We start from the raw sequence: 25,115 nt of genomic DNA, 5'->3' as shown, positions 1-25,115 counted from the left end.
TCTCTTCATCTGCTGCCTTGGGCTTGGTGCCCTTTGCTTCTTGTGTTCAACTGTCTGAGCACCTCACGTGGCTGTTCCTGGGGGGGATGAGCACCACAAATAGCCAGGAGATTCCTGAAGAAAAAAAATCCTCCCTGTGAAGGTGATGAGGCCCTGGCACAGGCTGGGCAGAGAAACTGTGCCTGCCCCATCCCTGGAAGTGTCCAAGGCCACGTTGGATGGCACTTGGAGCAACCTGGGCCAGTGGAAGGTGTCCCTTCCCATGGCAGGAAGTGGAATGGGATGAGCTTTAAGGTCCCTTCCAACCCAAACCATTGTGTGTTTTTTTGATTCTACAATCCAAGGGCTTCGTGCTGTGAAGGTTTCTTTGCACCCCTCAGCTCTAGCAGCAAAATCAGCCTCAAACAGCTGCAGCAACAGGGCAGAGAGATCCCTGAGTGTGCATTTGAGCTGATGGTTCTGGGCCACCATCCTGCACTCCTGCTGTGCAGAGTGTGGTGGCTCTGGAGATGTTCCTCCTGCCTTGGCCTCTCTCCTGTGGGCTCCTTTCACACCTCGGTGCCTGGGGGTGGGTTTGCAGCACCCTGAGCTCCTCCCCTGCACTTTGAGGGCTCCTCTGAGCTCTCACACGTGGGTGGGTGTAAGATCAAGCCAGACATGAGCAAGTCAGGGCTCCTGCAGCTCCCAGAATAGCGGTGAGGAGTCAGCTGAGGTACCAGGGGGTGGCTGTGGTGGAAGGCTGGAATGTGACCTGGCTGTTAAGGACGTTGCACATGGGGTTGTTCTCCACAGGCTCCAACAGTGCCCGGGCTGGACGATGCTCCCTGGATGAGCCCACACCCTGTATCCTTCAACAAGGAATCCCAGGGATGTGGGACTGTCCCCACAGGGGCAGATGGGGCTTGTACCCAACAGGGACTGAGGAGGCTCAGGTGATTTGGGGATGATCCCACTGCAAGTTTTCCCCTTCCTGTCCCATGTTCCTGCTGTTCCCAGGAGTGAGGGCAGCTCTGGGCACTCGGCTTTGTGCCAGTCTCAGCCCTCAGGGTGAAGCTACTGGGCTCCAGCACTCTGGGGGCTGGTACCAAAGGCCACAATGTTTTCACCTCCAGCATGGCCACGACGATCCTGCTCCTGGAGCTGCCCTTGGGTGTGCAGGGCCTGGTGAGTGCAGGCTTTGACCAAAGCCACCACCCCCATATGCAGCTCCTCATCCCCAAGGTGATGTCCATCCCCTCTAGCCATGGGGTCCCTCTCCTCCCAGCAGCTTCTCGAGGCAGGAGCCTTTGGTCCTGCTCTCCATCTCAGTCCCCTCCTCCCTGGGTGCTATTCTGAGCTGGATGCAGTCAGTGCTGGGGTGGGATGACTGATGGAGCTCAGGATGCCCCGTGGGCTGAGGAGTGGGGGCTGCAGCTCCTGAAGTGACAAGAAATGTGCTCCTTCCTTCCCCACACACACCCACTTCCCCTTGGTCCCTCCCAGCCCCACCTGAGGCTCCTCTTGCTGCACAGCTCCCACCCAACCTCAGTGTCTGCTCCTCTTCAACCTCCCCAGGAGCTCCCCTGCTGCTCTGCCCACTCTGTGTCATCCTGATGTCCATGTTCATCCTCCCAAATTGAGTATGGAAACACTGTGGGGTGAGCTGAGCCTTTTAACTTGGGCAGTTAAAGGTCCAGAGGTCCAGGCAGGAGAAACCCAAACCCTCCTTGTTCATCCAATGGAGCTTGTCCAGAGCTGATCAGAGTAGGGTGGGAAATGCCATCAGGGATGTGTAAAATGCCATCAGGGATGTGGAAAATGCCATCAGGGAAGCAAGAATTGCCATCAGGGATGTGGGCAATGCCATCAGGGAAAAGGGAAATGCCATCAGGGAATGTGGCAAATGCCATCAGGGATGCAGGAAATACCATCAGGGATGTGAGCTCCATCTCCTTCAGCTCCAGGGGGACCAGTGGGATGTCTCCTTACCTGGGCAGGTCCTGCCCTGGGCTGGGCTCTAGCTGGGTGATCTCTGCACAGGCATCTCCGTGGGTGGGCAGGTTTTGGAGGCACAGAGGAAAAGCCCCTTTTGTGCCAAGAGGGATCATCTGCCAAGCCCCACGGAGCTGAATGGACTGGTTCTAAAATCCTTGCAGTGAAAAGTATTTCCCCCCCACCTCGACTCTGGGAATGGCTGATCCATTTTGGCTGCAGCTCTTTCCCTGAACCAGCCAAATTTCAGCCCCTAAAGGTAATCTTTTAATTGACTATAATAGGGCCAGCCATGGAGTTTAACGAGCTGCCAGTTGTCCTAATGAGTGGTGATTAAACGCTTTACAAACAGTGTGAGCCAAGCTACCTGCCTGTAATCCAAGCCTCTCTCACACCTCCTCCTTCAGGGTTTTTCTCGTCTTATTTTGCAGAACAGGACGCTCAGACAGGGAAAGCTTGTGGGAGTTTTGACAGGGTGGGAAAGGAAATCAAGAACATGTTGCCACTATTATAATTTCAGCTATTGTCAACCCAAAGGGTTGTAATAGAGGCAAAGACAGAAAGTTCTTAGAAAAATATTTATTTATTGACATCTGGTTTGAATATTAGGCCACAAATACAATTAATTAAATATAACCTGAGTCTGCATTAAAAAATACATCCATTAAATAAAACTCTTATTTAGCTTGAAGTTATTGCACCTGATCCCTCCCCTATAAAAAAGAATTAAATAACACAACATTAAGCTGCATTCTGGAATGTTTTCAGTTTCTCAGGTAGCTCTGAAGGATGTTGAAGCTTTTCTGCTGGACCCATGGCTGGTGGCACTGGCTCATCCCAGCTGGCATCTGCCCAGGCCCTCAGTTCAGCTCCAGGTCATTCATGTACTGCTGGACCCACTCCTGCTCGGGGTTGGCACACACCTCCCTGCCCCTCTTGGTGATGAACCTGTGGGGTGCAGAGAGGTCAGTTTTGGTGGGAGGATGAATGGAGAAGCACAGAATCATACAATGGTTTGGGTCGGAAAGGACCTTGAAACTCATCTCCTTCCACAGGGACACCTCCCACCAGCCCAGGGTGCTCCAAACCCTGTCCAACCTGGCCTTGGACACTTCCAGGGATGGAACCAGACCCGTGCCCAATTCCAGCCTCTCCCAAGGATGGGATGACAATACTGTGCCCATTCACATGAGTTAAATCTCCAAAGTGGTAGAGCAGGACCAGGGAGAGAATTCTGTGCTCTGAGCCCACAAAGCATCACCTCGTACTTCTTGTCTCCCCAGCCTCCATTCCCTGCCTGTGGAAAAGGGCTCCCTCCCTGCCTGGCTCCTGACCCCAGTGCCCTGAGGAGGGGACTTACACGACTCCAGGCTGGGAGCACTGGCTGTTGGTCTCATAATAATCCTGCACGAAGTTCCAGGGCAGCTGCCGAGAGGTGTAGGAGAAGCAGCAGGAGGTCGGGGGGTCGGAGCCAACTGTGGAGGGCAAAGACCATCATCAGAAGCAGCAACAAGGGGTGGGGAGCAGAGACAGGGAGCTGGGAGCCCAAATCCCTGGGTCTAGGAAGCAAGGATGATGTGGAGGAGGAAGGGAAAAGATGAGGTCTTTTTAATTCTTCCTTGAGTCTTTTCCCTCTCAGCTTCACCCCACGCTGGCATTGGCACAGCTCATGTTACCAGACAACACCTTCCAGCCCAAACCTGCCCACCCCAACCCTCCTCAGGGTGTCCTGCACAGCATCACCGACCTCTGCAGCAGGAGTGGAGAGTGTGGTTGTGGTTTTAGCCCTTTTTTACTCTAAAAAGGGTAAAACCAATTCAGTTTTACCCTAACGGCCTTTGAGCTGTGCCTTTCCAAGGCAGCAGAACCCCCACGACCCTGGAGCACCTTCCAGGGAGGGACCTGAGGTGGGAGTGCTGGCAGAAGGGACTCTGTCCCAGCAGTGCCATCTCTCCTGTCCCCATGCAGGGAGGAGAGGGAGCCTCTGGACTTACGTGGTGCAGCAGAGCTGTGGCAGCAGAAGGCAGCGATGAGGATGGTGAGGGCGACCACAGAGACCTTCATGGCAGCAGAGGGGTGGTGGTGGAGCTGCAGCAGGCAAGGAGAGCTGGAAAGCCTCTTTCTGTCTGATGCTGAGATGGCCAACAGCCCTCCAATTTATGGGGTGAGAGGTCTGTGCAGAGCCCTGTGTAGGCATGATGGAACATGATGGAATTTCCCCCAGAGGAGAGTCCACTCATGGTGCAGTCTCGTGATGGAACAGAGAAGCCCCAGCCCCGGAAGAGTGAAGCTCCCCCTCAATTCAGTGCCTCCCCAGTGACACAGGATATGAAACACTCACTGTGGCTATTTCTGCTTCTTTTCTGTCTGGCCTTTAGTAAAAAGTTCCTCTGTGGAGGTTCCTGCATTTGTCAAGTCCTCTGTTGCCCAACATGCCCAAGCAGCCCAAAGGACAGAGCTGTGCAGAAGGGCTGAAGAGCATCAATGGGATGAGGCTGGTTAGGGAAAAAGTGGCTGTGGGAATGGAAAAACTCCTTTACCATGGATTAGACAGTTAAATTTCAAGGGTTACCCATAGCTGAGGCCTCTCATTCTCAGTCATGGGGATGCAAAGATTGTTTGGAGACTTTGTGTCCCTGGGAATGAGGCAGAAGGAGCTCCAGGGGCAGAGTTAGCAAGGAGACAATGCTTCTGGAGGCCAGGAAAGAGAAACTGAGAGGGGTGAGGGCATGAGAAGACACTGGGATGCTGGGAAGGAAAGAGTGTTCTGTCTCAGCAGCAAATTGTCATGACCACAGACAAGGGGAAGTAGCACATTGTATGGGAGAGGGTAAAACTCACAGCTCTCTGAGGGCTGGGCAAGGCCTGGGACAGGGAGGGCTCACTGGGAAGGAACCACCTGCCTGCAGAGGGCCATGGGCATCTAAGAAACTCCTCTCTGTCCCCCAGGAGGAGAGGGAAGGCCTGGCAGGCAGGGGATGGGTGCTCTGGGAAGAGCTGGGGGCTGTCCAGGTGGAATGACACATTCCTAGAAGGATACCTGTTCTCTCCAGGGAAGCAGATAATACTGGGATGTGTCTCCATCCTGCTCTTTTCAAGGCATCATGGAGTGGTGATGTCTGGGTGGATGGTCCCAGTGGAAGGATCCCAACCCCACCAGCAGCACCTCTGCCCACCCTGCCCTGGGCACTGCCTCATCCCACTTCTATTAAAGGCTCCCACTGTGGCCCCAGGAACCTTCTGGAAAAAAACCTGATGTTTTCCAAATATTCTCCAATGCTGTCTGGTTGGACCAGCCCTCCACCAGCTGGTTGGTTCCACCTGGAATAACTGCTCAGCTCCATGTGGGATACCTGCTCAGCTCCAGGCAGGATACCTGCTCAGCTCCAGGCAGGATGACTGCTCAGCTCCAGGCAGGATACCTGCTCAGCTCCAGGCAGGATAACTGCTCAGCTCCAGGCAGGATACCTGCTCAGCTCCAGGCAGGATACCTGCTCAGCTCCAGGCAGGATACCTGCTCAGCTCCAGGCAGGATAACTGCTCAGCTCCAGGCAGGATACCTGCTCAGCTCCAGGCAGGATGACTGCTCAGCTCCAGGCAGGATACCTGCTCAGCTCCAGGCAGGATACCTGCTCAGCTCCAGGCAGGATGACTGCTCAGCTCCAGGCAGGATGACTGCTCAGCTCCAGGCAGGATACCTGCTCAGCTCCAGGCAGGATACCTGCTCAGCTCCAGGCAGGATGACTGGTCAGCTCCAGGCAGGATGACTGCTCAGCTCCAGGCAGGATGACTGCTCAGCTCCAAGCAGGATAACTGCTCAGCTCCAGGCAGGCAGAGAGGGGTCTGAAGGACAAGCCCATCTTGGACTTGCACAGGAGCAGGTCCCACCCTCAGGAGGCTCCTGGTGGGAGCTGTGCTGGTGCCCCTCACCCAGGCTGGGGAGGGCAGATCCATCCCATGGGACAAATTGGCTCTTTGCCAACTCGAGCATCCCCTTGGTGGCCCCACCACGGCCACCCCTCCACCCTTCCCTTGGCAGGGAGGCACCTCCCGGGCTCACTAATCATCCAGACCCCACTCCCTCACTGCACTTGTCATGTTGCTTGTTGCCAGCTATGCCAGGAGGATGAGGAGGGAGCCAGGCAGGGCTGCTGGCCGGGCAGGAGGTGGGAATGGGACGTTCCCAGCTGGAGCAGGAGGTGGCTGGAGGAGCACCAGCTCCCTCAGTCCCAGCTGCTTGCTCAGGGAACGTCACTTATAGGAGCGTGGTTTGCCTCTGAGCTGGCCCCTCTGACTCTGCCTTCCAGCATTCCTGGGTCACACCTCAAGATCCTCCACCTCCAGCCATCTGCTCCCATCCAAAACTCCATTTATGGAGTCCTGGCAAAAGATGAGTTTGGTGAAAACAGAAGAATTAATGGGAAATCCACACTGATTATTCAAATGGTTTTAATGAGGTTTTCCCTTTCAGGCAGCTGGACACGTCCCTGCCTTCATCCCTTTGTTACTGAGCAGATGCCAAATTATTTTGGACTGTCTGGGATAATTTTTCAGTCAATAAAAAAGAAAAAAGCCTTAATTTGGCCAAGTCAGTTTAGGAGCAGTTCAGTTTAGATAATGTGTGTTCCAGGGGACCAGTAAGGGCTGAAATTTAACCCCAAAGGCAGGTTGGTTGGTTCTCTAGGAATCTAATCTTTCCTTAGAAGTCTGACCCAAGCCTTCACTCTGGGCCAGCTGACCCAAGTGGGGGGAGGTTACAGTCATGTCCTGATGCCCTGGAAAGTTGCAACACATTCCTAAAAAGTGTCTTATCACCCACTCCCCACATTCCATGATGAAATGAGAGACTCATCTCTTCCAGCTCTTCCCTCTTCTCAAAAGAGAAAGCTGAGTGTGTTTCAGATGAAGAACCATCTACTCTGGGAGGTGCCTTGAAGATGGTCATGGAAGGGCACCCAAAGTGGGCTGGAGCATCTCTGGGGACGTTGAGTTCTTTGCACAGCAAAGTGCTGGTGTGAGATGGCAGTTTCAGTGGTTTCAGGACTCCTGACCCAGTGCTTGTGGTTGGTGGGATTTGCCATCTGAAGGGTCTGGCTGACGTTGCTCTGGTTGGCACACAGGGATATGATTGAGGTTTTCTACAAGTTCCCCCAAAAAATCCTGGGAGAAAGTGCTAAGTAAAGCAAATGCCCAAAATAAACTCAGTGATAGCAGAAATAGGGAAATTCTCCTTCTTGAATGAAAGGGGAACCTGGAAAAAACTGGTAAGACTGGCTGATGCAAGCTGCTATTTCTAGCAGGGGTTAAGGCTGAGGAATTGGAATTAACTCATGAAAGGAAGTCATTAAAGATGCCCTGAGTTCAGACACTGCCCTAAGACAAGCTCCACCACCTTCTGCAGTTCCTCCACCCTGCCCTGCTCCAGCACCAGTGACTTTCCACCAGCATCCAGACATTTCACTCCCACCATTCCTGACGCATCTGGAGAAATGCTGGAATTTTTCAGATGACGTCACGTCCCAGAACGGGCTCCAGTGGGAGTGACTGGGGACCATCTGCCTCCAGCCTGGTGGGTCAGGGGGACAGCAGGGCTGCTCACCCCGGGCTGCACTCCAGAGGAAATCCTCTGTGCTTCCCTGAAGTCATGTGAGGATGGGAAGCTGCTCGTTGCTGATAAGAGATGTGTCTCTCGTGAAGGTCCCATCCTGCCCCAGGAGGGCTTTGGCTCAGGACAATGTGCCCCAGGGGACGCTGCTCTTTCTGCTGCTGCTGCCTCCGAGTTCTCCTGGCCTTTTCCTGGAAGCAAAGCCAACCAAAGGGGATGAAGTGGACAGTATTTCAAAGCAAATTCAAGTGAAATAAAAAAGCCTCCTTGCTCAAAATCCCTTCCCATCATTAGCATGAGAGATAAAAACGGAGGAAACTGGAGTTTTAGGAATTTTGGAGCATTAGGACTGGTTATGGGGCTGTGTTGTGGTTCCAGGGGCTGGGACATGCCTGACTCTCACCCCTCAGCATCCCTCAAGTCCCAGAAGTCTGGGAGGAGCAGACAAAGTGTCTCTCCTGGGGCTGCATCCTCTGCCCACGTCACTCAGATGGTTGGTGAGTCCCCCAGAAGGAACACAGGGCAGGTTTGGCCCCTCTCTCTGCAGTGTCCTGGCAGGGATGTGTCACTGGGGGGGGAGTCAGAGCCCCACAGGGGGGTGAGCTCTGCCCCCACAGCGAGGTGTGAGCTTTCCATGTGCCAGGAAACACCCGTGGGCACACACAGCTGTTCCCTGGCCTCTCGGTTTGCTCAGAGCTGTGAAACCACTTCCCGAGTGGGGCTGTTTGGAGGTTGGGGCTCTTTGCAGCATCTCACTGAAGGGCAAGTCCTGCCCCTGTGATGTGGAGGGTTTTGCCACTCCAGAAGGGTTTGTGCCCTTCAAAGGGGCCATTGTTTGGCTGGCAGGGCCAGCAGGGGCTGTGCCTGGCACCCTCAACTCCTGGGGGAGAGGGAAGGGCTGGGGGAGCCCTGGCACTGCTTGCCAGTGTGCCACAGCTCCACAGCCCCTCTGCCCCCCTCCACAGCCCCACAGCCCCTTCTGCAACCCCTCCACAGCCCCACAGCCCCTTCTGCAACCACTCCACAGCCCCACAGCCCCTTCTGCCCCCCTCCACAGCCCCACAGCCCCTCCTGCCCCCCTCCACAGCCCCACAGCCCCTTCTGCAACCCCTCCACAGCCCCACAGCCTCTCCTCCAACCCCTCCACAGCCCCACAGCCCCTTCTGCCCCCCTCCACAGCCCCACAGCCCCTTCTGCAACCCCTCCACAGCCCCACAGCCCCACAGCCTGTCCTGCTGTGACACCCAGAGCACCAGGAGAAGCCACCAGCATCTCCCAGATGGAGCACCCCACACCCCAGAGTTCCACCTGTGGATTTATGGGTACCTCACTCCCCAGAGCTCACATCTGCTTGGACTAATGGGCAAGAGGAGCAAATGGCTACAGGAAGTGGCAGGGATGAAGAAATACTCCCTTCTGTGCTCCAAGGGCCTTCTGGTGGTGCCCCAGTGCCAGGGCTGGGCTGGTGCAGCCCCCCGGGGTGAGCTGTACCCCAGGGCAAGGCAGACCAAGCCCCCCCAGCCTGGGCACAGCCCTCCCCATCACCCATGGGCAAAGTGCCCTGGGGGTGTGGGCTCTGGGACCAGTGGCTCTTGGCAAGGGCAGGATTTGGAGGATGCCAAAGCCTCTGGGTTAATCCCTGTCCCCATTCATATCCCAGGGGGGAAGACTCAGCACCCCCAAGACATCCTTCCCTACAGTCCTTCTTTCAATAATTTCAGCTTTCTATTTTCACCCTGCCTGAACCAAAACAAACCTCACAGCCCAGTCTGGGTGGAGCCAAAGTGGTAAAAAATGGCTCATTTCCAGGAATAATAAAGGAAGCTTGGCAGGGGGCAGCTCGTAAACTCTCCAGCTTCGGGAGCAAAGGGCTCTGGGTTTGCCAGGGAAGCGAAACCGGCGCAGAGAAGCAGCAAAGCGAAACCAGAGAGCGGCTTTGGAGCCTGGAGAGGGCACAGTGCCCGGGGGGAGCCCGGCAGGGGCACGGCTGGAGAGGCAGCCCCGGGGCTGGGGGTCCTCCTCCCTTCCAGGAGGCATCTCAGCATCCTGGGGGCAAACAACAACCCTCCAGCTGACAAAGGGCAGCCCTGTGGGCACAAACCATCCATGCCACAACCGAGGGCTGCAGCAGCTCTTTGCAGCCCCTCCTTGTCCTCCTCTTCCTCCTCCTCCTCCTCCTCCTCCAGCTCCACCACATTCAGCAGCCAGTGATGGTTTCTCTCCTCCCACTGACCATCCCTGGGCTTCCAGGTGGAGGACAGAGCTGAGGTCCCATCACCCCCCACGTGCACCATCAGCCACAGGGTTTGTGCCTTGCAGGGGAGGTGTGAAGTTCCCATGATCAAAGCTGGTGGCAGCCACAGCCTTTGTCACTTTGTCACCGGTCCAGGCCGTGCTGGGGGTTGTCATTTACCAAAGCACACGCTCACATGTGAGTTACAAGCACAGAGGAACATCAAACTCCCACTGTTGGTTTCTGCACCATTGATTTCATAATCTGGTTTTGCTCAGCAGCAATTCAGCCAAAAGCCTGAGCCTATTCTTGTTCTGCCCAGAGCTGCTCAGACTAACCCAGGGAATGAAGAGCTGGTCCTGCCAGGGTTTGATGGGAATCCAGGAGAATCCAACTCCTTCCCTGAGATTCATGTCAGGACTTCCAGAGCTTTGGGCCCCACTAAAAGCACACACTTGGCCACTCTGGGGGGGGCTCTGCTCAGTTGGGGGTGAGCCAACAGCCTTCCATGGGGAGGTGAAGCAGGACAGGACCAGGAGAGGAGGGAGGAATGCAAGAGAGATCCTCCCTGTGGGATAAGCGTGGGAAGGAACAGACCATCACCAATCTCAGGGGCCTTGAACGTTCTTCTTTCAGTGCCTGCTGGGGATGAGCCAGTTGGTGAAGGAAAGTGTCTCCACTGGTCTCATTGCAGCCCCAGGGTAGCCAAGCAGGGGCTTTGGACTTTTGCAGGTGAAAATCCAGGCTCAGGAGCTCAACCACAGGCCTGAGAACCCTCCCTGCAGTGTAGGGGCCTTTGGCTGCACCCCCAGCATGTGGCAGGACAGAGGAAGCCCAGCTCACCCTGCCCAGCTCACCCTTCCTGCTCCCCAGGCTGCAGCTGCCCAAGCCATTGCCCTGCTGAGACTTGGAAGTGTCTCCCACACCAGGCAGGTTCTCCACCACTTGCTTCTCACCTCCTCAGCCAGAAAACCATCTTCAACTCAAGGCACCTTTTGGAGAGAGAGGTTCAGGCTGGCAAAGTGTCTCAGGTCTGGCAAACCCCTGTTCCAGTGAACTCCCAGCTCCCAGGGGAGATCCTGCCCTGGGGGATGCCTGTGCCTGTTGAAGGCAAACTGGTGAAGTGTGGGGCAGATAAACAGCTGTGAGAGAGTCTGGGAATGGGCTGGACATTGGGCTTGGGGGGTTGTGATCTGTGGCACAGAGTCAAGCTGGAGTCCAGGCAGCAGCAGGGAATTCCAGGGATCAACTCTGGATACTCTTTAATATCCTTATGAACTGAACTGGCTGGTGGGACAAAGTGCACCCTCAGTGAGCTGGCAGGTGACACAAAGCTGGGAGGAACTGGCCAACTGGAAAGAAAAGGACCCAGAGCTCCTGGTGGACACCAGACTGGACATGAACAGCAATGTGCCCTTGCCAGCAGAAGTCCCACAGGTTCCTGTGTTGCCTGAGGAGGAGCATTGGCAGCAGATGGAGGGAGGTGACTCTTCCCCTCTGCTCAGCACTGGTGAGGCCCCTCCTGGAGTGCTGGGACCACTCTGGGCTCCCCAGTATGAGGGACATGTGGATGTACTGGAGAGTCCAACAAAAGGCCATGGGAGATGAGGAAGGGGCAGGGGGATCTCTCCAAGGAGGAGATGTTGACAGAGCTGGGACAGTTCACCCTGGAGAAGAGAAGGCTCAGGGACATCTTAGCAACACGTGTGGGCACCAAAGTAGATGGAGCCTGACCCTTCTCAGTGGTGGCCCCTGGCAGGGCAAGAGGCATCAAAAAACTCAATTTAAACACGAGATGAAACTTTATTGCCCACCAAAACAGGCTGCCCAGAGAGCTGTGGAGTCTCACAGCCCACCTGGACATGGTCCTGGGCAGCCTCCTCAGCGGGGACTGGGCTGGATCCAGTGAATTCCAGGGTGAATTCCAGCGGTGCCTCCGTGCTGGCCCCAGCACTGCTGCTCTGGGGGGGCAGGCAGGACACTTGGGGAGCAGAGAGCCTTCAATGCAGCCACCTCTGAGCTCCATGAGCAGCAGCCCAGCAGGCTCTGACAGACACCCTGCACATAACGGCACGAGAGCTGCCTCTTGCTTTGTTTTTTTCCAGGGTTGTGTAATCTTATGCAAACTGTTGTCCCTTTCCCTCCAGAGCCTCCCAGGGAAAACCCCTCCCTTCAGTCCAGAGCACTGTTGTCCTCTCTGTGGCCAGGCCACCTGGCATGGTTTGGTTTCCTTTTTGATTTGAGTGAATTGAAAACGAGTTCTGAGTCAGAGCTCACACATTTGGCTCCACTGTGAACCCCATCCCATTATTCCTGCTGGTTTTTTGTTCCCTCTAATTCCTTTCGGCTGTTTCACTTTCGTCTCATCCTTTATCATCATCCTGGAATTTCCATTTCAGCTTCTCCAAGCTGCCTCTGGGCTGCCTTTTAAGAGGCAGCTGAATGCAGCTGCTCCAGACTGAGCTGCGTCTTCCACACCTTCGGCTCTTGCTCCGACATCCCTCTCCCCACGGAAAGATGAAGGGCTCTGCAGCTCTTCTGACTCTTCTCCTCCTTGTAGCCTCCTTCTCCCAGACTTCCTCTGGCCCAGGTGAGTCCTGCTTTTTCATTTATGAAGGAAGAACAGACCTGAGCTTTCCATTGATCCGTTGAGCTACTCCGGCAGATAACTGGGAATTTATCAGCACTGGTGCCAGTCTGTGCTCTGCCTCGAGGCCAGCTGGGTGCAGGAATCCTGGAACTGGAAAATTATCCATCCATCCATCCATCCATCCATCCATCCATCCATCCATCCATCCATCCCTCCATCTGTTCATCCATCCATCCATCCATCCATCCATCCATCCATCCATCCATCCGTTCATCCATCCGTCCATCCATCCATCCATCCATCCATCCATCCATCCATCCATCCATCCATCCATCCCTCCATCCATCCCCCACTGTTCATCCCTCCCTCCCTCCATCCATCCATCCATTATTCCATCCATCCATCCATTATTCCATCCATCCATCCATTATTCCTGGTCAGAGCTGAGGAATTTCAGCCTCTCCTGGGGCTGGGGGAGGTGGGAGAGCAATGACAGGGTGGGATCTCCCTCTACCTGCCCACTGCTCCTGGCCTCAGCCCAGATGATCCCCAATGTCCATTCCAGTTCCATTATCCTGTAATTCCCACTCCCTTCTCCCCAGCACAGCTCCCCAGTGCTCACATTGGGTCTCTTTGCCTCTTCCAGTTGGCTCTGACCTCCCAATCTGCTGCTTCAAGTTCTCCCGCCAGGAGCTGCCCTGGGATCGCATCCAGCGTCACTACAGCACCGGCGCCAACTGTCCCCAGCCAGCCATTGTGTGAGTGCCCCACGCCGTGCCAGGCTGGGAGGGGCTGGCACAGGGCAGGGACAGCCACCCTGGGGCTGTGGGAGGGTCACCACTCTGTAGGAACAGGGCAGGAGAGTGGAAAGGGCTGGCACAGGGACTGCTGGGGATGGTCCAGCTGTGATCCCAAGGATGCTCCTGCAGGAGTTCAGGTGGGAAAAGGGATGTTCCTGCAGGAGTTAAAGGGACAGGTGGGAAAAGGGATGTTCCTGCAGGAGTTCAGGAGGCAGGTGGGAAAAGGGATGTTTCTGTAGGAGTTAAGGGGACAGGTGGGAAATGGGATGTTCCTGCAGGAGTTCAGGAGGCAGTGTGGGAAACGGGATGTTCCTGCAGGAGTTCAGGAGGCAGGTGGGAAAAGGGATGTTCCTGCAGGAGTTCAGGAGGCAGGTGGGAAAACCTGTGGGCGGGAGGAGAATCACAGTCAGCTGCTGGTTTCAACATCAGCCTGGGGCACAGGGGAAATCCTCCTGCAATGCCCTGGATCTGGAATCCAGGTTTTTCTGGGAAGCAGGGCTGAGATCTAACATGTGCCATCCTGTTCCACAGGTTTGTCACAACCAAAGGGCGCCTGGTCTGTGCCAATCCCGCTGCCAGCTGGGTCAGGAGGTACCTGCAGAGCCTGGAGCAGAACTGAGCCCAGCCAGATGGCAAGTGGAGCTGCTGTCCTGCAGCAACCACAGCATCCTGAGCTCTGGTGGTGGAGCAGGACCCTGGGCCAACAGGAGCTGCAGGAGCCCATGGCATCTGCAGGTGTCTCCAAGGGACTGCTGGAAGGACACCCCAGGACACATGGTGTTGGGTGCTGCTGTTCACCCTGAGCTTCCATGGGCTGGGCAACCTCATCCCTCTGCCCTGACCCCTCCACCGGTGCTGGGAAGGCCCACGGGGCTGCACCTTGAGTATGTTATTTAAAATGATATTATTTGTTGGATGGAAGTTTTATAGTACTTGAAATTATTTATGAAATGATCCTGTGTGGTGGGCTGTGCTTTGTTCCTGTGGATAATAATGATGTTATTTATGGCAGTGCAACATGGAGGGTATTTATGGGATGGTGACACAGCATTGGCTGATGAGTGGCCCTGGTTTGCAGGCAATGAACTCATGATTCTGCAGAATAAAGGCTTTGGTCAAAACCTCTGGTTTTTTTCCTTTTCTGTGCCTCTGTGTGGTGTTCACCAGCTCAGACAGAACATCTCCCTGAGGTTCTCTGCAGCCTCTCTATGACATGTGAAGATGGGAAATGGTTTGAGGTGAACCCATAATGTTTCCATGCTGCAAACACGTGAATATCCTCAGAGACCACAGACCCCCCACATCCTCTCCAGAATTAGAGGTGTTTGTACCCACATGTGGGACTTTTACAGACATGACTCTGCTCTCCACACACCCCAGGCACGTCCCAGCCCCTGTTTGCTGCTCCAGCCCCACAGCCCCACACCCCACTGGGCCCTGGGTGTGCAGTGGGGTGGGGAAGGGACACGGGGCTGCAAGGGGTACACCCTGCCAGACTTTGGGGGGAAGCAGAGAGGATGGAGGTGCTGCAGTGCTGGGGTTGCCCTGAGAGCTGGCAGGAGCCAGGAGGGCTCATGGGCTCCTTGTGCCAGGCAACTCCCTGCCCTGCCAGCCAGTGCTGCCAGTTAAGCAGCAGTTCCCAGCACAGGCACCCACATGTGCACTGTCAGAGGCCTCCAGTCTCTCCTTCCTGTTCCTCTAAGGCATCTCCACATCTGTGCCCACCAGCCAGCTGGTGCTGAGCCTGGCAGTGCTGCCAGGAGAGGGGCAGGGAGTGCCCCTTTCATCCTGGCCACCCCAGGGGGGTTGTTCCTCACTTTAAGGGAAGGGCTCAGCTGTGCTGCAGGTGTGAAACAACAGGCAGAGAAGCTGCTGCAGTTGGTCTCAGGATGCAGCTTTCCAGGGAAAGATGAGCAGGTCCCAGGGGAGGAAGAACAGAGTTGGACACAGCCTGTCCATTGGGATGCTGTTCAGTGCTCCTCTGAAAAGAAATCCCCAAAGGATTTGAGTTGGAAGAGACCTTAAAGCTCATCTTTTTCCACGCCCTGCCATGGGCAGGGACATCTTCCACCAGCCCAGGTTGCTCCAAGCCCTGTCCAACCTGGCCTTGGACACCAACGGGCTTGGGGATGTTTTATGGACATTTTATCTTGCACTGCTTTGCTTGGCCCTAATAATGGGGCACCTTTTGTTGCTGGCAACAACAGGGGCCTGAAGAAATTTCTCCCTGGAGTGACAGAGTGGAAAATGGTGGAAAATCTCCTGGGAGGTAAAGACTTGACCTGCAGAAGCTGCCAGGTGGGATACTCTTGGCCAAGGGTTGATACAAAAGCTTCTGAGCTTCTTCTTCAGCCAGCTCTGATGGAGCCAACCCAAAAGGTCCCCATGCCCCTGCAGAGCTCCAGCACAGGGAGGTGGGACCAGCAGTTTCCTTCTCTGCCCACAAAGCTATCAGCCAGTTTGAAATGTCAACCACAGGCTGATAAAGTGCTTTTGTTGGTTTGACTCGGTGTGAAACGTCTCTTGTGCTTTTTGAAACCAAATTCGGGTTTCCTTCCCGGAGCAGGTGCAGAGCAGGGGGGGTTTAGAGAAATCAAACCCCAGTGGAGCTCCACTGGCAGGGCTGAGCCTGGCTCAGGCTGCTTTCCCAGGGGAGCCTGTGCTGGGGATGTGGGCCAGGCCATGAGCCAATCACAGAATGGATTGGGTTGGAAGAGACCTCTGAGATCATCAAGTCCAACCCTTGATTCAACCCCACTGTGATCACCAGCCCAGGGCACGGAGTGCCCTGGGCTGGTGATCACAGTAGGGTTGGATCAAGATGTGGTGGATTCTCCCTCAGTGCCACATCCATTGAATCACAGAATGGATTGGGCTGGAAAAGCCCTCCGAGATCATCAAGTCCAACCCTTGGTCCAACTCCAGTCCCTTTACCAGATCGTGGCACTCAGTGCCATGGCCAAGCTCAGGTTAAAAACCTCCAGGGATGGAGAATCCACCCCCTCTCTGGGCAGCCCATTCCAATCCCTGAGCACTCTCTCTGCAAAGAATTTCTTTCTGATCTCCAACTTCACTTTCCCCTGGCAGAGCTTGAGCCCATCGTGCCCCCTTGTCCTATTGCTGAGTGCCTGGGAGAAGAGACCAACCCCCACTTGGCCAGAACTTCCCTCCAGCTCCCTGCAGAGACACCCCTGAACCCCACCCTGAGATTTCCAGGCAGCCCTTTGCCAAATCCACAGTGGCAAAGCCCCACCAGCTCCAGCCCTGGCTTTGATATGATGGGGGAAAGGGTTGGGGAACCAGCCCTGGGAGGTGCTGGGAGACAGGCAGAAGGGAAGGCTTTCAGGGCTAAGGAGGATGAGGCACTTCCAGCTGGGACATTTGGGTTCTTCCCCTGTCTCTTCCACAATATTTGCAGTGGGATCCTACTGGGGCAGTTTTCCAAGCAGGAGGGGAACAACCAGAGCTGACACAGAGAGAAAACCACTTTATTCTTTGGCATCGGCAAGAGACAGAGGTTTTGAAAACGAGGCTGGACAATGTGGCTCCACAACGAGCATCCTGGCAGTAACCAGAGGACCATCTCCTCCTCTGGGGAGCCAGACCTTCCTCACAGCTTCTCCTGCACCCTGACAGAATCCAACTCCCTTTGGCACCTCATTCTGACAGACCGATGCCCACCAAGAGCTCTGGGGATGAAATGCCCCTCCCATTCTAATAGAGGAGGCACGAGGAGGGCTCAGCTTAGCCACGTGTCACACAGCAGGGCACACCCAGGTGGGTCTGCCAGGCCAGAAGGTCCCCAGAGTCACAGCTGACCCAAGGGTGCCTCAGTTATTGTGGAGAAATGACTTCTTTGCGAGGCAAGAGGAACTTCAGGGGTCCCAGGGTGGCTCAGCAGGTGCTGGTGCTCAGCAGCAGAGTTTCTAGGTGTGTGCCAAGCTCTGCCAGGGGGACTGGCAGGATTTCTGAGCTCCCAGGGCTCACTGCAGCTCCAGGCTGTTCACATACTCCTTCACCCACCTGGCATCAGGGTTGGCACAGATGTGGTTGCCCTTCTGGGTGATGAACCTGCCAAGGTAGAAAAGGGACATGAGGGCCCTGGGTCACCTCTTTGGATCATCTCCCACAAACCCCCAAGCCTCAGGGAGCTGCAGAGCCTGCTAAAGCCCAGGGGGCAGGGGCAGATCAGGTCCCTTGGGAGCCCACCCCATTCTTGGGTGTTCCTGTCCATGTCCAGTGCAGAGATGAGCCTCAATGCAGGAGGGCATTTTATTTGCATTGGGCTCATCACCACTGCAAAGTCCAGCTGGCTCCTGACCTCCTTCCCACACCTTATTCCCATCACCAGGATGGTCCAAGGGACCTCCTCAGCTGAGGAAGGGGAGGGCTCACTGGGTGCACCTGGGACCTGGGTGGCTGCCCCATTCCCTTCCTCCAGCTGGGGGATCTCAGCCCACTGTGCTCCTGGTCCTGCTGGATGGGAAACCAGGACCCCAAGAGCTGGCAGAGCCCTCCCTGAGAGCCCAGAGCAGGAGCTGGTACTCACACAACTGCTGGCTGAGGGCACAAGCTGCTGGTGTAGAAATACTCCTTCATATGAGCCCGGGGCAGCTGCCAGGAGATGTAGTTGAAGCAGCAGATTTTTGTGTCAGAGCCCCCTGGAAGAGATCAGGAAATCAACCCAGGCTGAGACCACCCCTCACTAAACTGCACATTCCCCAGCCAGGAATGTGGGTGACCCCCTCAGTCAGCTGGGCAGCCCCTTCTCCTGTTTGCCCAGAAAATCACCAAGAAGCTGGTGGGAACCCCAGAGTTTGGTTAATGCCATTGCTGGGGCTGCTTCTTAAATGGTTTACACTCAATTCCCATGACAAAAATCCCTTTGGTTACCCTGGGGCCAATTCCAAAGCCCACCAAAAAAACCAGGGGAGCTGAAACCTGAAAACTTTGACACCAGTAAAATTCATCTCTGAGGTAAAAGGATGATAGAAAGGAAGACCAGGGCCTATAAAGCAGGAGAAGACATTCCCACAGCTTTCCAATCTTTGCAGCTGGTTTTTTTTCCAGTTCTGCTCCAAAATTCCAGGTAGTCAGAGCAAAAATCCCTCCCCAGGAGAGCAGGGGGATGCTGTACTCACTTGGAGCAGATGAGACCTGAGCAAAGAGGGCAGCAATGAGGATGATGGAGAGGCAGAGTGTGGAGACCTTCATCCTGGACAGAGATGAGCTGCAAGGCAGAGGCAGGACCAGAGCAGGTTCCTCCTGTTGCTGATGTGAGGTGCTGGCCAGTTCTTGCTTTTTATAGGACAGTGGCCAGCCCTGTCAGGCAGATTTCAAACCAAATACTTGGAATTTCCAAAGTGTGATAGAGCTGATGTCACAGCACCTTCACCTTAGAAATGGTGAGAAAAAGAGGAAACAGCTGTTCTAGGAAGTACCAGAACAGCCTTTGTGTGAGCAGAGGTAGGTCTGAGCAAATCAGTACCCAATGACCAAGGCAGGATATGAAATCAGCCTTGAGCAGGAGGTCCACCCTTTGATCTTCCAACGTGACAGCTGTGCTTCCCAAACTGATCTCAGCATCCTTCCTGAAGCACCTGGAGAACCTCAACTCAGTCAAGCACCCGAACACGGAGGATGAGGCTGCTCAGACCTTCTGTGGACAGGGCAGGTCCAGCCAAGGGGTCCCTGCTCTGGTGGTGGGTCTGGGAGATGGCCAAGGTGGATGCAGGGGGACAGTGTGGGCAGCATGGGCAGCAGGAACAAAGCTGTGCTGCCAGTGTGGAGCTCAGGGCATCCAAACCCCTCCTGACATCCCCAGGGAGGGAAGTGCCCAGGAATGCCAACTCCACGGGCTGACCCCACAAATTGCATCTTCTGCAAGTGCCAGCGTGGGGTTGGTACAAGTGGGATGCAGAGGGCAGAGCAGGAGCTTCCCCTGCCTGGGGAGTGGAGAGGGAGCAGCTCTTGTGCAAGACACCCCAATCTTTGTGCACATCACGAGGCTCGTGGTGTTTCTGTCCAGAGGCCCCTGGCACTGCTCTTGCCATGACTTGATGGGTTCCCCTGGATGTCCCAGGGGCCATTTCCCCTTTCTCCACCTCTCTTTAGTCAGCCACAGGCCCCCAGTTTGTCACTCACTGTGGTTCCTCAGGGTGCTTTCTGCCCAGTCCCAGCCCAGCTGCTGCTCACGAGGCTCCACGGGCTCATGTTTCCTGGGATTTCCTCACTGCCCTGTGGCACCACAGGCTCGTGTTTCCTGGGATTTCCTCACTGCCCTGTGGCACCACAGGCTCGTGTTTCCTGGGATTTCCTCACTGCCCTGTGGCACCACAGGCTCGTGTTTCCTGGGATTTCCTCACTGCCCTGTGGCACCACGGGCTCGTGTTTCCTGGGATTTCCTCGCTGCCCCGTGGCACCAGTGCTGCACAAGGACTGCAGGGCAGGGCTGCTCTGCTCCCACCTTCCTGCCCAACACACCTCGTGGGTCTGTGTGGGGCACTCAGAGACCTCCCCATGTCTGGGTGTATTGGGACTGCCTCTCCTTCACTGTGGTGACCCCATGGTGTCCCCAGGAGGGTCTCCAGGGCTGTGCCAGAGACCCTCTGGCAGGAACAGGTATCCATGGCTTTCCCAACTCATCCTGCCAGGAGCCATCCTCCTGGGGCTGGGCTGTTGGTCTCCTGGGGACACTGAGGACTGGCCTTCAGGAGCAGGACCTGGGGCTGAACCACGTGCCTGACACCACACAATTGTCACAGACACGTGGTGGTGGCATTTTGGAGCAGCAGAGCAACAGGCACTGAAGCTTTGCAAGGGACCAAACCTCAGCTGGAACTTGCCAAGGGACATCCCACTGCTGGGTGGGCAGGGGGATTATTCAGTGCTCCTCTCATGTTGCACAGACTTCAGAACTGCAATTAGCCTGTCGGGCTGGCTAATTTATTTATGCCCCAGGCCCATGTAGGGGTGCACAGCAAGGTCTCACCCTCATCTTCTCACACAACAGCAGCTGCATTTTGAGCTGAGCCTTCACCCTGCAAGGCTCATCCTGGGGCTGGGACCTCTCTTGCCAGGGAGGAGTCCCTGTAGGGAGTCGGTTTTCACATGTGCCCCACCTGCCCCAGGGTGTGGCCCCGAGCGCTCCTGGGCTCCAACACACAGTTCCTGGGCTGTGCCACCCCCTGGTTGCATTGGGTGGGTGGCAGTCGCTCTCCTCCCGCCCCCGACCGAGACTGTCCTGCCACGGGGCACGTGAATTAACCTGCTGGGTGTGCCCAGCCCCGCTGGCACACGGAGGAACCGCTGCTGCCTGTGATATAACCTCTGACAGGGCCGGACGGAGATCTAAGAAACCACAGGGAGATGCCACCGCTGCCCCGACCGCAGGGCGGGCAGAGCCCACGCTGTGCCAGAGCTGCCAAAGGCAACCGAAACCGCGATATCTCAGCGCGGCTCGGAGCGCACGGGGTGGCTGCGCCTCAGCCCGCCTGGCGCAGCTCCATCCTGCTGTTCCCGACGTTCCCGAGGGATGATGCCACGCTCCCACATTGCCACCGCACTGCCCAGCCTTGCCCCTCGCTGCCCAGCCTTGCCCCTCGCTCGGGGTGCAGGGTTTTCTTTTGGAAGTGGGTTTTGCAGCCCTAACCCTGGCGGTGGGGATGGCAGAGCCTTGGAAAGATGCCATATCCTTCATCGTGGCTCTGTCCTTGCTCCAGGCTGGCTCTTGGTGATGGGTGACCCTCCTCCCCCCTCTCCTCCTCATCCTCCTCCGCGCTCCCTGCCTGCCTTTGCCTCCTCCTGCTCCCTGCACTGCGGCTGCTCAGGGAAAGGTGTTGGCAAAGGTGGCAGCTGGGATGCACCGGGCACTGCGGGAAAACCCGGGAAGAGACCGGGACACCGCAGGGAGAGGGGAGGGCAATGCCACAGGTGCCACTGGGACCCAGAGCAAGTCCTGGAAGGTTTGTCAGGGGAATCGTGGTGGGGTTTGGCCTCAGATGCAGAGGGGAGTTACACGGGCCAGTTTTTGGGAGCTCTGTAGGACAAGGTGAGGCACAGGGAGGTTTCACCTCTTTCTGTGCATCGATGGCTGAAAAGCAGAGATGGTTTTCTCTCTGGCCATTTACTTCCCCTCCCAACCACACGCGAGCACTCGGGTAGCACCGAGCCCTCTGCTGTCCTGCTCGGGGAGCGTTCCTGGAGCCCTTCCACTCACAGCCACGGCTCGGCCATCTGCTCAGGAGGAGGACATTCCCACTGGAGACTCCCAGTGCTCTCCCCTGCAGGTCTCCTCCCTGCACACAGCCCCGAGGGGCAGGGACAGGTGACACTTGGGCTGTCCCCTTGAGCCCTGGGCTCTTCCTTGGGCTCTCTGTCCTGGGCAGGGATCTGGGGCTCTGCAGTGCCCTGTCTTGCTGCCCATGCTGGTTGGCAAATCCCTGGGGAGTGTGGAGGGCCCATCTCCAGCCCCTCTCCATCTTCCTGTTCATCAGGAAACCTCTTTATTTTCCTTCTGTGGGGTAAAGGAAAGCAGAAGTCTCTGCTGCCTCCAAAGACTCTATGGAAACCAGAACCACACACCAATCACCTGCTCCTTGAAGCTCCAGATTATGTCCCAAAAGATGGTCCCAATGTGCTGGGGGTCACCACCCACCCCTGGTGGTCACTCATCCCTGGTGGTCATTCATCCCTGGTGGTCACTCATCCCTGGTGATCACCACCCATCCCTGATGGTCACCATGTGTTCATGGTGGTCACCACTCCATCCTGTGGTCACCACCCATCCCTGGTGGTCACTCATCCCTCAGGGTCACTCATCTCTGGTGGTCACCATGCATTCATGGTGGTCACTGCTCATCCCTGTGGCCACCACCCATCCCTGGTGGCCACCACCCATCCCTGTGGCCACCACCCATCCCTGGTGGTCACTCATCCCTCAGGGTCACTCATCTCTGGTGGTCACCATGCATTCATGGTGGTCACTGCTCATCCCTGTGGCCACCACCCATCCCTGTGGCCACCACCCATCCCTGGTGGTCTAGTGGTCAGGATTTGGCACTCTCACTGCCACGGCCTGGGTTCGATTCCCAGCCAGGGAAGGGACTCCTGCACATCCCACTCTTTTCCTGGAGCAGCTTCTGGGCTTCAGTTCAGCTCCAGGCTCAGGAGCTCCCACATCCAGTGCATGGGGCTGGATGGGGGTGGGATTAATTTTGGGGGGTGGCAGCTGCCTCGTGTCCTCCCAGTGCCATCAGACTCACCTCCCAGTGGGCAAATACCCCGGGGAAGGGCAGCCCTGAGCCTGTGGTGGTTGTAGGGAGCAGAGTGACAAGGACAGAGGGAGCAGGAAAGAATTCCATGGGTTTCTCCATTCAGGGTTATGTGGGAATGCCCCAACACCTCACCTGGTGAGGGGTGTGACACTGATGTGACACTGTGGAAATGAGTCTGGGGGTGCTTTGGGGGCCTGTGATGGTTTATGGCCCCTTCTAATGCCATGGGTCTGTTTGGCTCTGTTTTGGTCCCTTCCTGGCCCTGTTTTGGTCCTTTCTTAGCTCTGTTTTGGCCCTGCTTGGCCCTGTTTGGTCTCTGCTTTGTTGTCCCAGCCTGACATCATCAGAAGGGAGGGAATTGGCATGATAAAAATAATGACCTCATCTCCTCAGGTTCTGCTTCTTACTGGCCTCTTATCTCTTGGAAACATCGTGTTTAAGACATTCATATCTGGCCATCAGGGGCACAATAAATCACAGGGCTCAAGTAGTTTGTTTAGACAAAGTTTGGTCTGTCACAGCGAGGTGACAGCTGGAGGAAGCAGGGGAGATGTGGGAGGAAGGGTGGCACAGCTGCAGGGGGCAGGGGAAAGGGTGGCACAGCTGCAGGGGGCAGGGGAAAGGGTGGCACAGCTGCAGGGAGCAGGTGGCACACCTGTAGGGAGCTGTGTGACACATCAGGTATAGGGAGCAGGGTGACATGGCTGTAGGGAGCAAGGTATGGGCTGTGGGGAACAGGGTGACACATCTGTGGGGAGAAGGGTGACACAGCAACAGAGAGAAGGGTGACACATCTGTGGGGAGAAGGGTGACACAGCTACAGAGAGAAGGGGACAGCTGCAGAGAGAAGGGTGACACAGCTGCAGAGAGAAGGGTGACACATCTATGGGGAGAAGGGTGACACAGCTACACAGAGAAGGGTGACACAGCTACACAGAGAAGGGTGACACAGCTACAGAGAGAAGGGTGACACAGTTACACAGAGAAGGGTGACAGCTGCAGAGAGAAGGGTGACACATCTATGGGGAGAAGGGTGACACATCTATGGGGAGAAGGGTGACACAGCAACAGAGAGAAGGGTGACACAGCTGCAGAGAGAAGGGTGACACATCTATGGGGAGAAGGGTGACACAGCTGCAGAGAGAAGGGTGACACATCTATGGGGAGAAGGGTGACACAGCTGCAGGGAACAGATCTATGGGGAGAAGGGTGACATGGCTGTGCAGGGTGGACATGCCATGGCATCATTTCTTTCTGGGATAAGAAGAGATGCAGAGCTGCTCCCCCCCAACACCGTCTTGTGTCCTGACAGTCTCCTAAAGGTAAAGGGCCCCCTGGGAGGTCAGGGCCAGGGTGGCAGTGCAGGGTCCCTTGAGCAGGGGTGACTCTCTGTGTCTGTCTGTCTGTCTGTCTGTCCCTCCTGGGGACAGGAGCTGCCAGTAAAACTCCCGCTGTGAGCAGGACTTGAACCTGCGCAGGGAAACCCTATTGGATTTCAAGTCCAACGCCTTCACCACTCGGCCATCACAGCCCCTGGCCCAGAGTGGCACTGCAGGAGCCTCTGGCTGTCCCCCAGCCCCAGGGGACACCATGAGAGCCTTCACCACTCGGCCATCACAGCCCCTGGCCCAGAGTGGCACTGCAGGAGCCTCTGGCTGTCCCCCAGCCCCAGGGGACACCATGAGAGCCTTCACCACTCGGCCATCACAGCCCCTGGCCCAGAGTGGCACTGCAGGAGCCTCTGGCTGTCCCCCAGCCCCAGGGGACACCATGAGAGCCTTCACCACTCGGCCATCACAGCCCCTGGCCCAGAGTGGCACTGCAGGAGCCTCTGGCTGTCCCCCAGCCCCAGGGGACACCATGAGAGCCTTCGCCACTCGGCCATCACAGCCCCTGGCCTAGAGTGGCACTGCAGGAGCCTCTGGCTGTCCCCCAGCCCCAGGGGACACCACAGAACCTGCTCCCACCCTACACGTGGGCTCTGCCCTCCTGGTCCCCCACGGGTGCTGCTGTCCCTGCTGCCACTGCCCTGCATGGAGCTGAGGCTGGCACAGCATCCTGGCAGTGCTGAGAACTGGGCACCAGCACAGCACCAGTGGTGATAACACAGGGGATGGATGCAGTGAGAGGTCTGTGTCCCATCTCATCTCCCTGTATCCAACAGGAAACTTGTTCCTGGCTGAGCATCCCCAATGTCCTTTTTTAGCCAGGGAACATCCCAGCCTCCTCCATCCCCTCTCCCCCCAGAATCCCCACATTTCCCTCTGTCACAGCATGTCCAGATGCTGCTTTTGGAGGCAGCCTGAACAACAGATCCATCAGGTTCTGTCCTGCAGCAGGCAGGAGATGTTCCAGACTTGTGTGGTTCTCACCAGGTCACTCCCTGCCTTTTGGCCTTTTGGGACAGGGGATTTGAGGAAAAGAGGAAAAGGTGGTGGTTGAGGAGGAATCCTTGCTGAGCAAGGTCTGGTGGTGACTTTGGACTCTCCTTTGGGGAATAAATGTCCTATTTGGAGGGCAGTTCTAGAAGCACTATCCTTGGTTTTGTGGGAACTGGTCCTGGGAACTCATCCTGAGATACCCAAAGCCCTCTCTGAGTTTCTAGAATTGTGTCCAAGAGCTTTGCAAGTGTCCCATGAGG

General features: G+C 56.1%; 3 protein-coding genes and 2 non-coding genes across 5 annotated transcripts; 2 read left to right on the top strand and 3 right to left on the bottom strand.

Annotated features, from left to right (window-relative positions):
* Positions 1-2,568: 2,568 nt before the first annotated feature.
* LOC139681456 (C-C motif chemokine 4 homolog) lies at positions 2,569-4,176 on the bottom strand. The gene is made up of 3 exons (XM_071574854.1): positions 3,966-4,176; positions 3,332-3,446; positions 2,569-2,919 (listed from the first exon to the last, which is right to left on the bottom strand). Exons 1-3 carry the CDS (start codon positions 4,033-4,035, stop codon positions 2,832-2,834), a joined length of 273 nt encoding a protein of 90 aa, XP_071430955.1. The 5' UTR covers positions 4,036-4,176; the 3' UTR covers positions 2,569-2,831.
* An 8,054-nt stretch (positions 4,177-12,230) lies between these two features.
* LOC139681454 (C-C motif chemokine 4 homolog) lies at positions 12,231-14,292 on the top strand. Its single transcript, XM_071574852.1, has 3 exons — positions 12,231-12,399; positions 13,046-13,157; positions 13,731-14,292. Exons 1-3 carry the CDS (start codon positions 12,252-12,254, stop codon positions 13,816-13,818), a joined length of 348 nt encoding a protein of 115 aa, XP_071430953.1. The 5' UTR covers positions 12,231-12,251; the 3' UTR covers positions 13,819-14,292.
* Positions 14,293-16,671: 2,379 nt separating this feature from the next.
* Positions 16,672-18,648, bottom strand: LOC139681455 (C-C motif chemokine 5-like). The gene is made up of 3 exons (XM_071574853.1): positions 18,341-18,648; positions 17,749-17,860; positions 16,672-17,270 (listed from the first exon to the last, which is right to left on the bottom strand). The coding sequence occupies exons 1-3, from the start codon at positions 18,411-18,413 to the stop codon at positions 17,183-17,185; spliced, it is 273 nt and encodes a 90-aa protein (XP_071430954.1). The 5' UTR covers positions 18,414-18,648; the 3' UTR covers positions 16,672-17,182.
* A 3,580-nt stretch (positions 18,649-22,228) lies between these two features.
* Positions 22,229-22,300, top strand: TRNAE-CUC (transfer RNA glutamic acid (anticodon CUC)). Its single transcript has one exon. It is a non-coding gene; the product is annotated as a tRNA-Glu (tRNA).
* Positions 22,301-23,923: 1,623 nt separating this feature from the next.
* Positions 23,924-24,005, bottom strand: TRNAS-UGA (transfer RNA serine (anticodon UGA)). Its single transcript has one exon. It is a non-coding gene; the product is annotated as a tRNA-Ser (tRNA).
* Between the last annotated feature and the right edge of the window lie 1,110 nt (positions 24,006-25,115).

The sequence above is a fragment of the Pithys albifrons genome, chromosome 21 (assembly GCF_047495875.1).
Source record: "Pithys albifrons albifrons isolate INPA30051 chromosome 21, PitAlb_v1, whole genome shotgun sequence".
NCBI lineage: Eukaryota > Metazoa > Chordata > Aves > Passeriformes > Thamnophilidae > Pithys > Pithys albifrons.
This window is presented reverse-complemented; position numbering and strand designations above follow the sequence as displayed.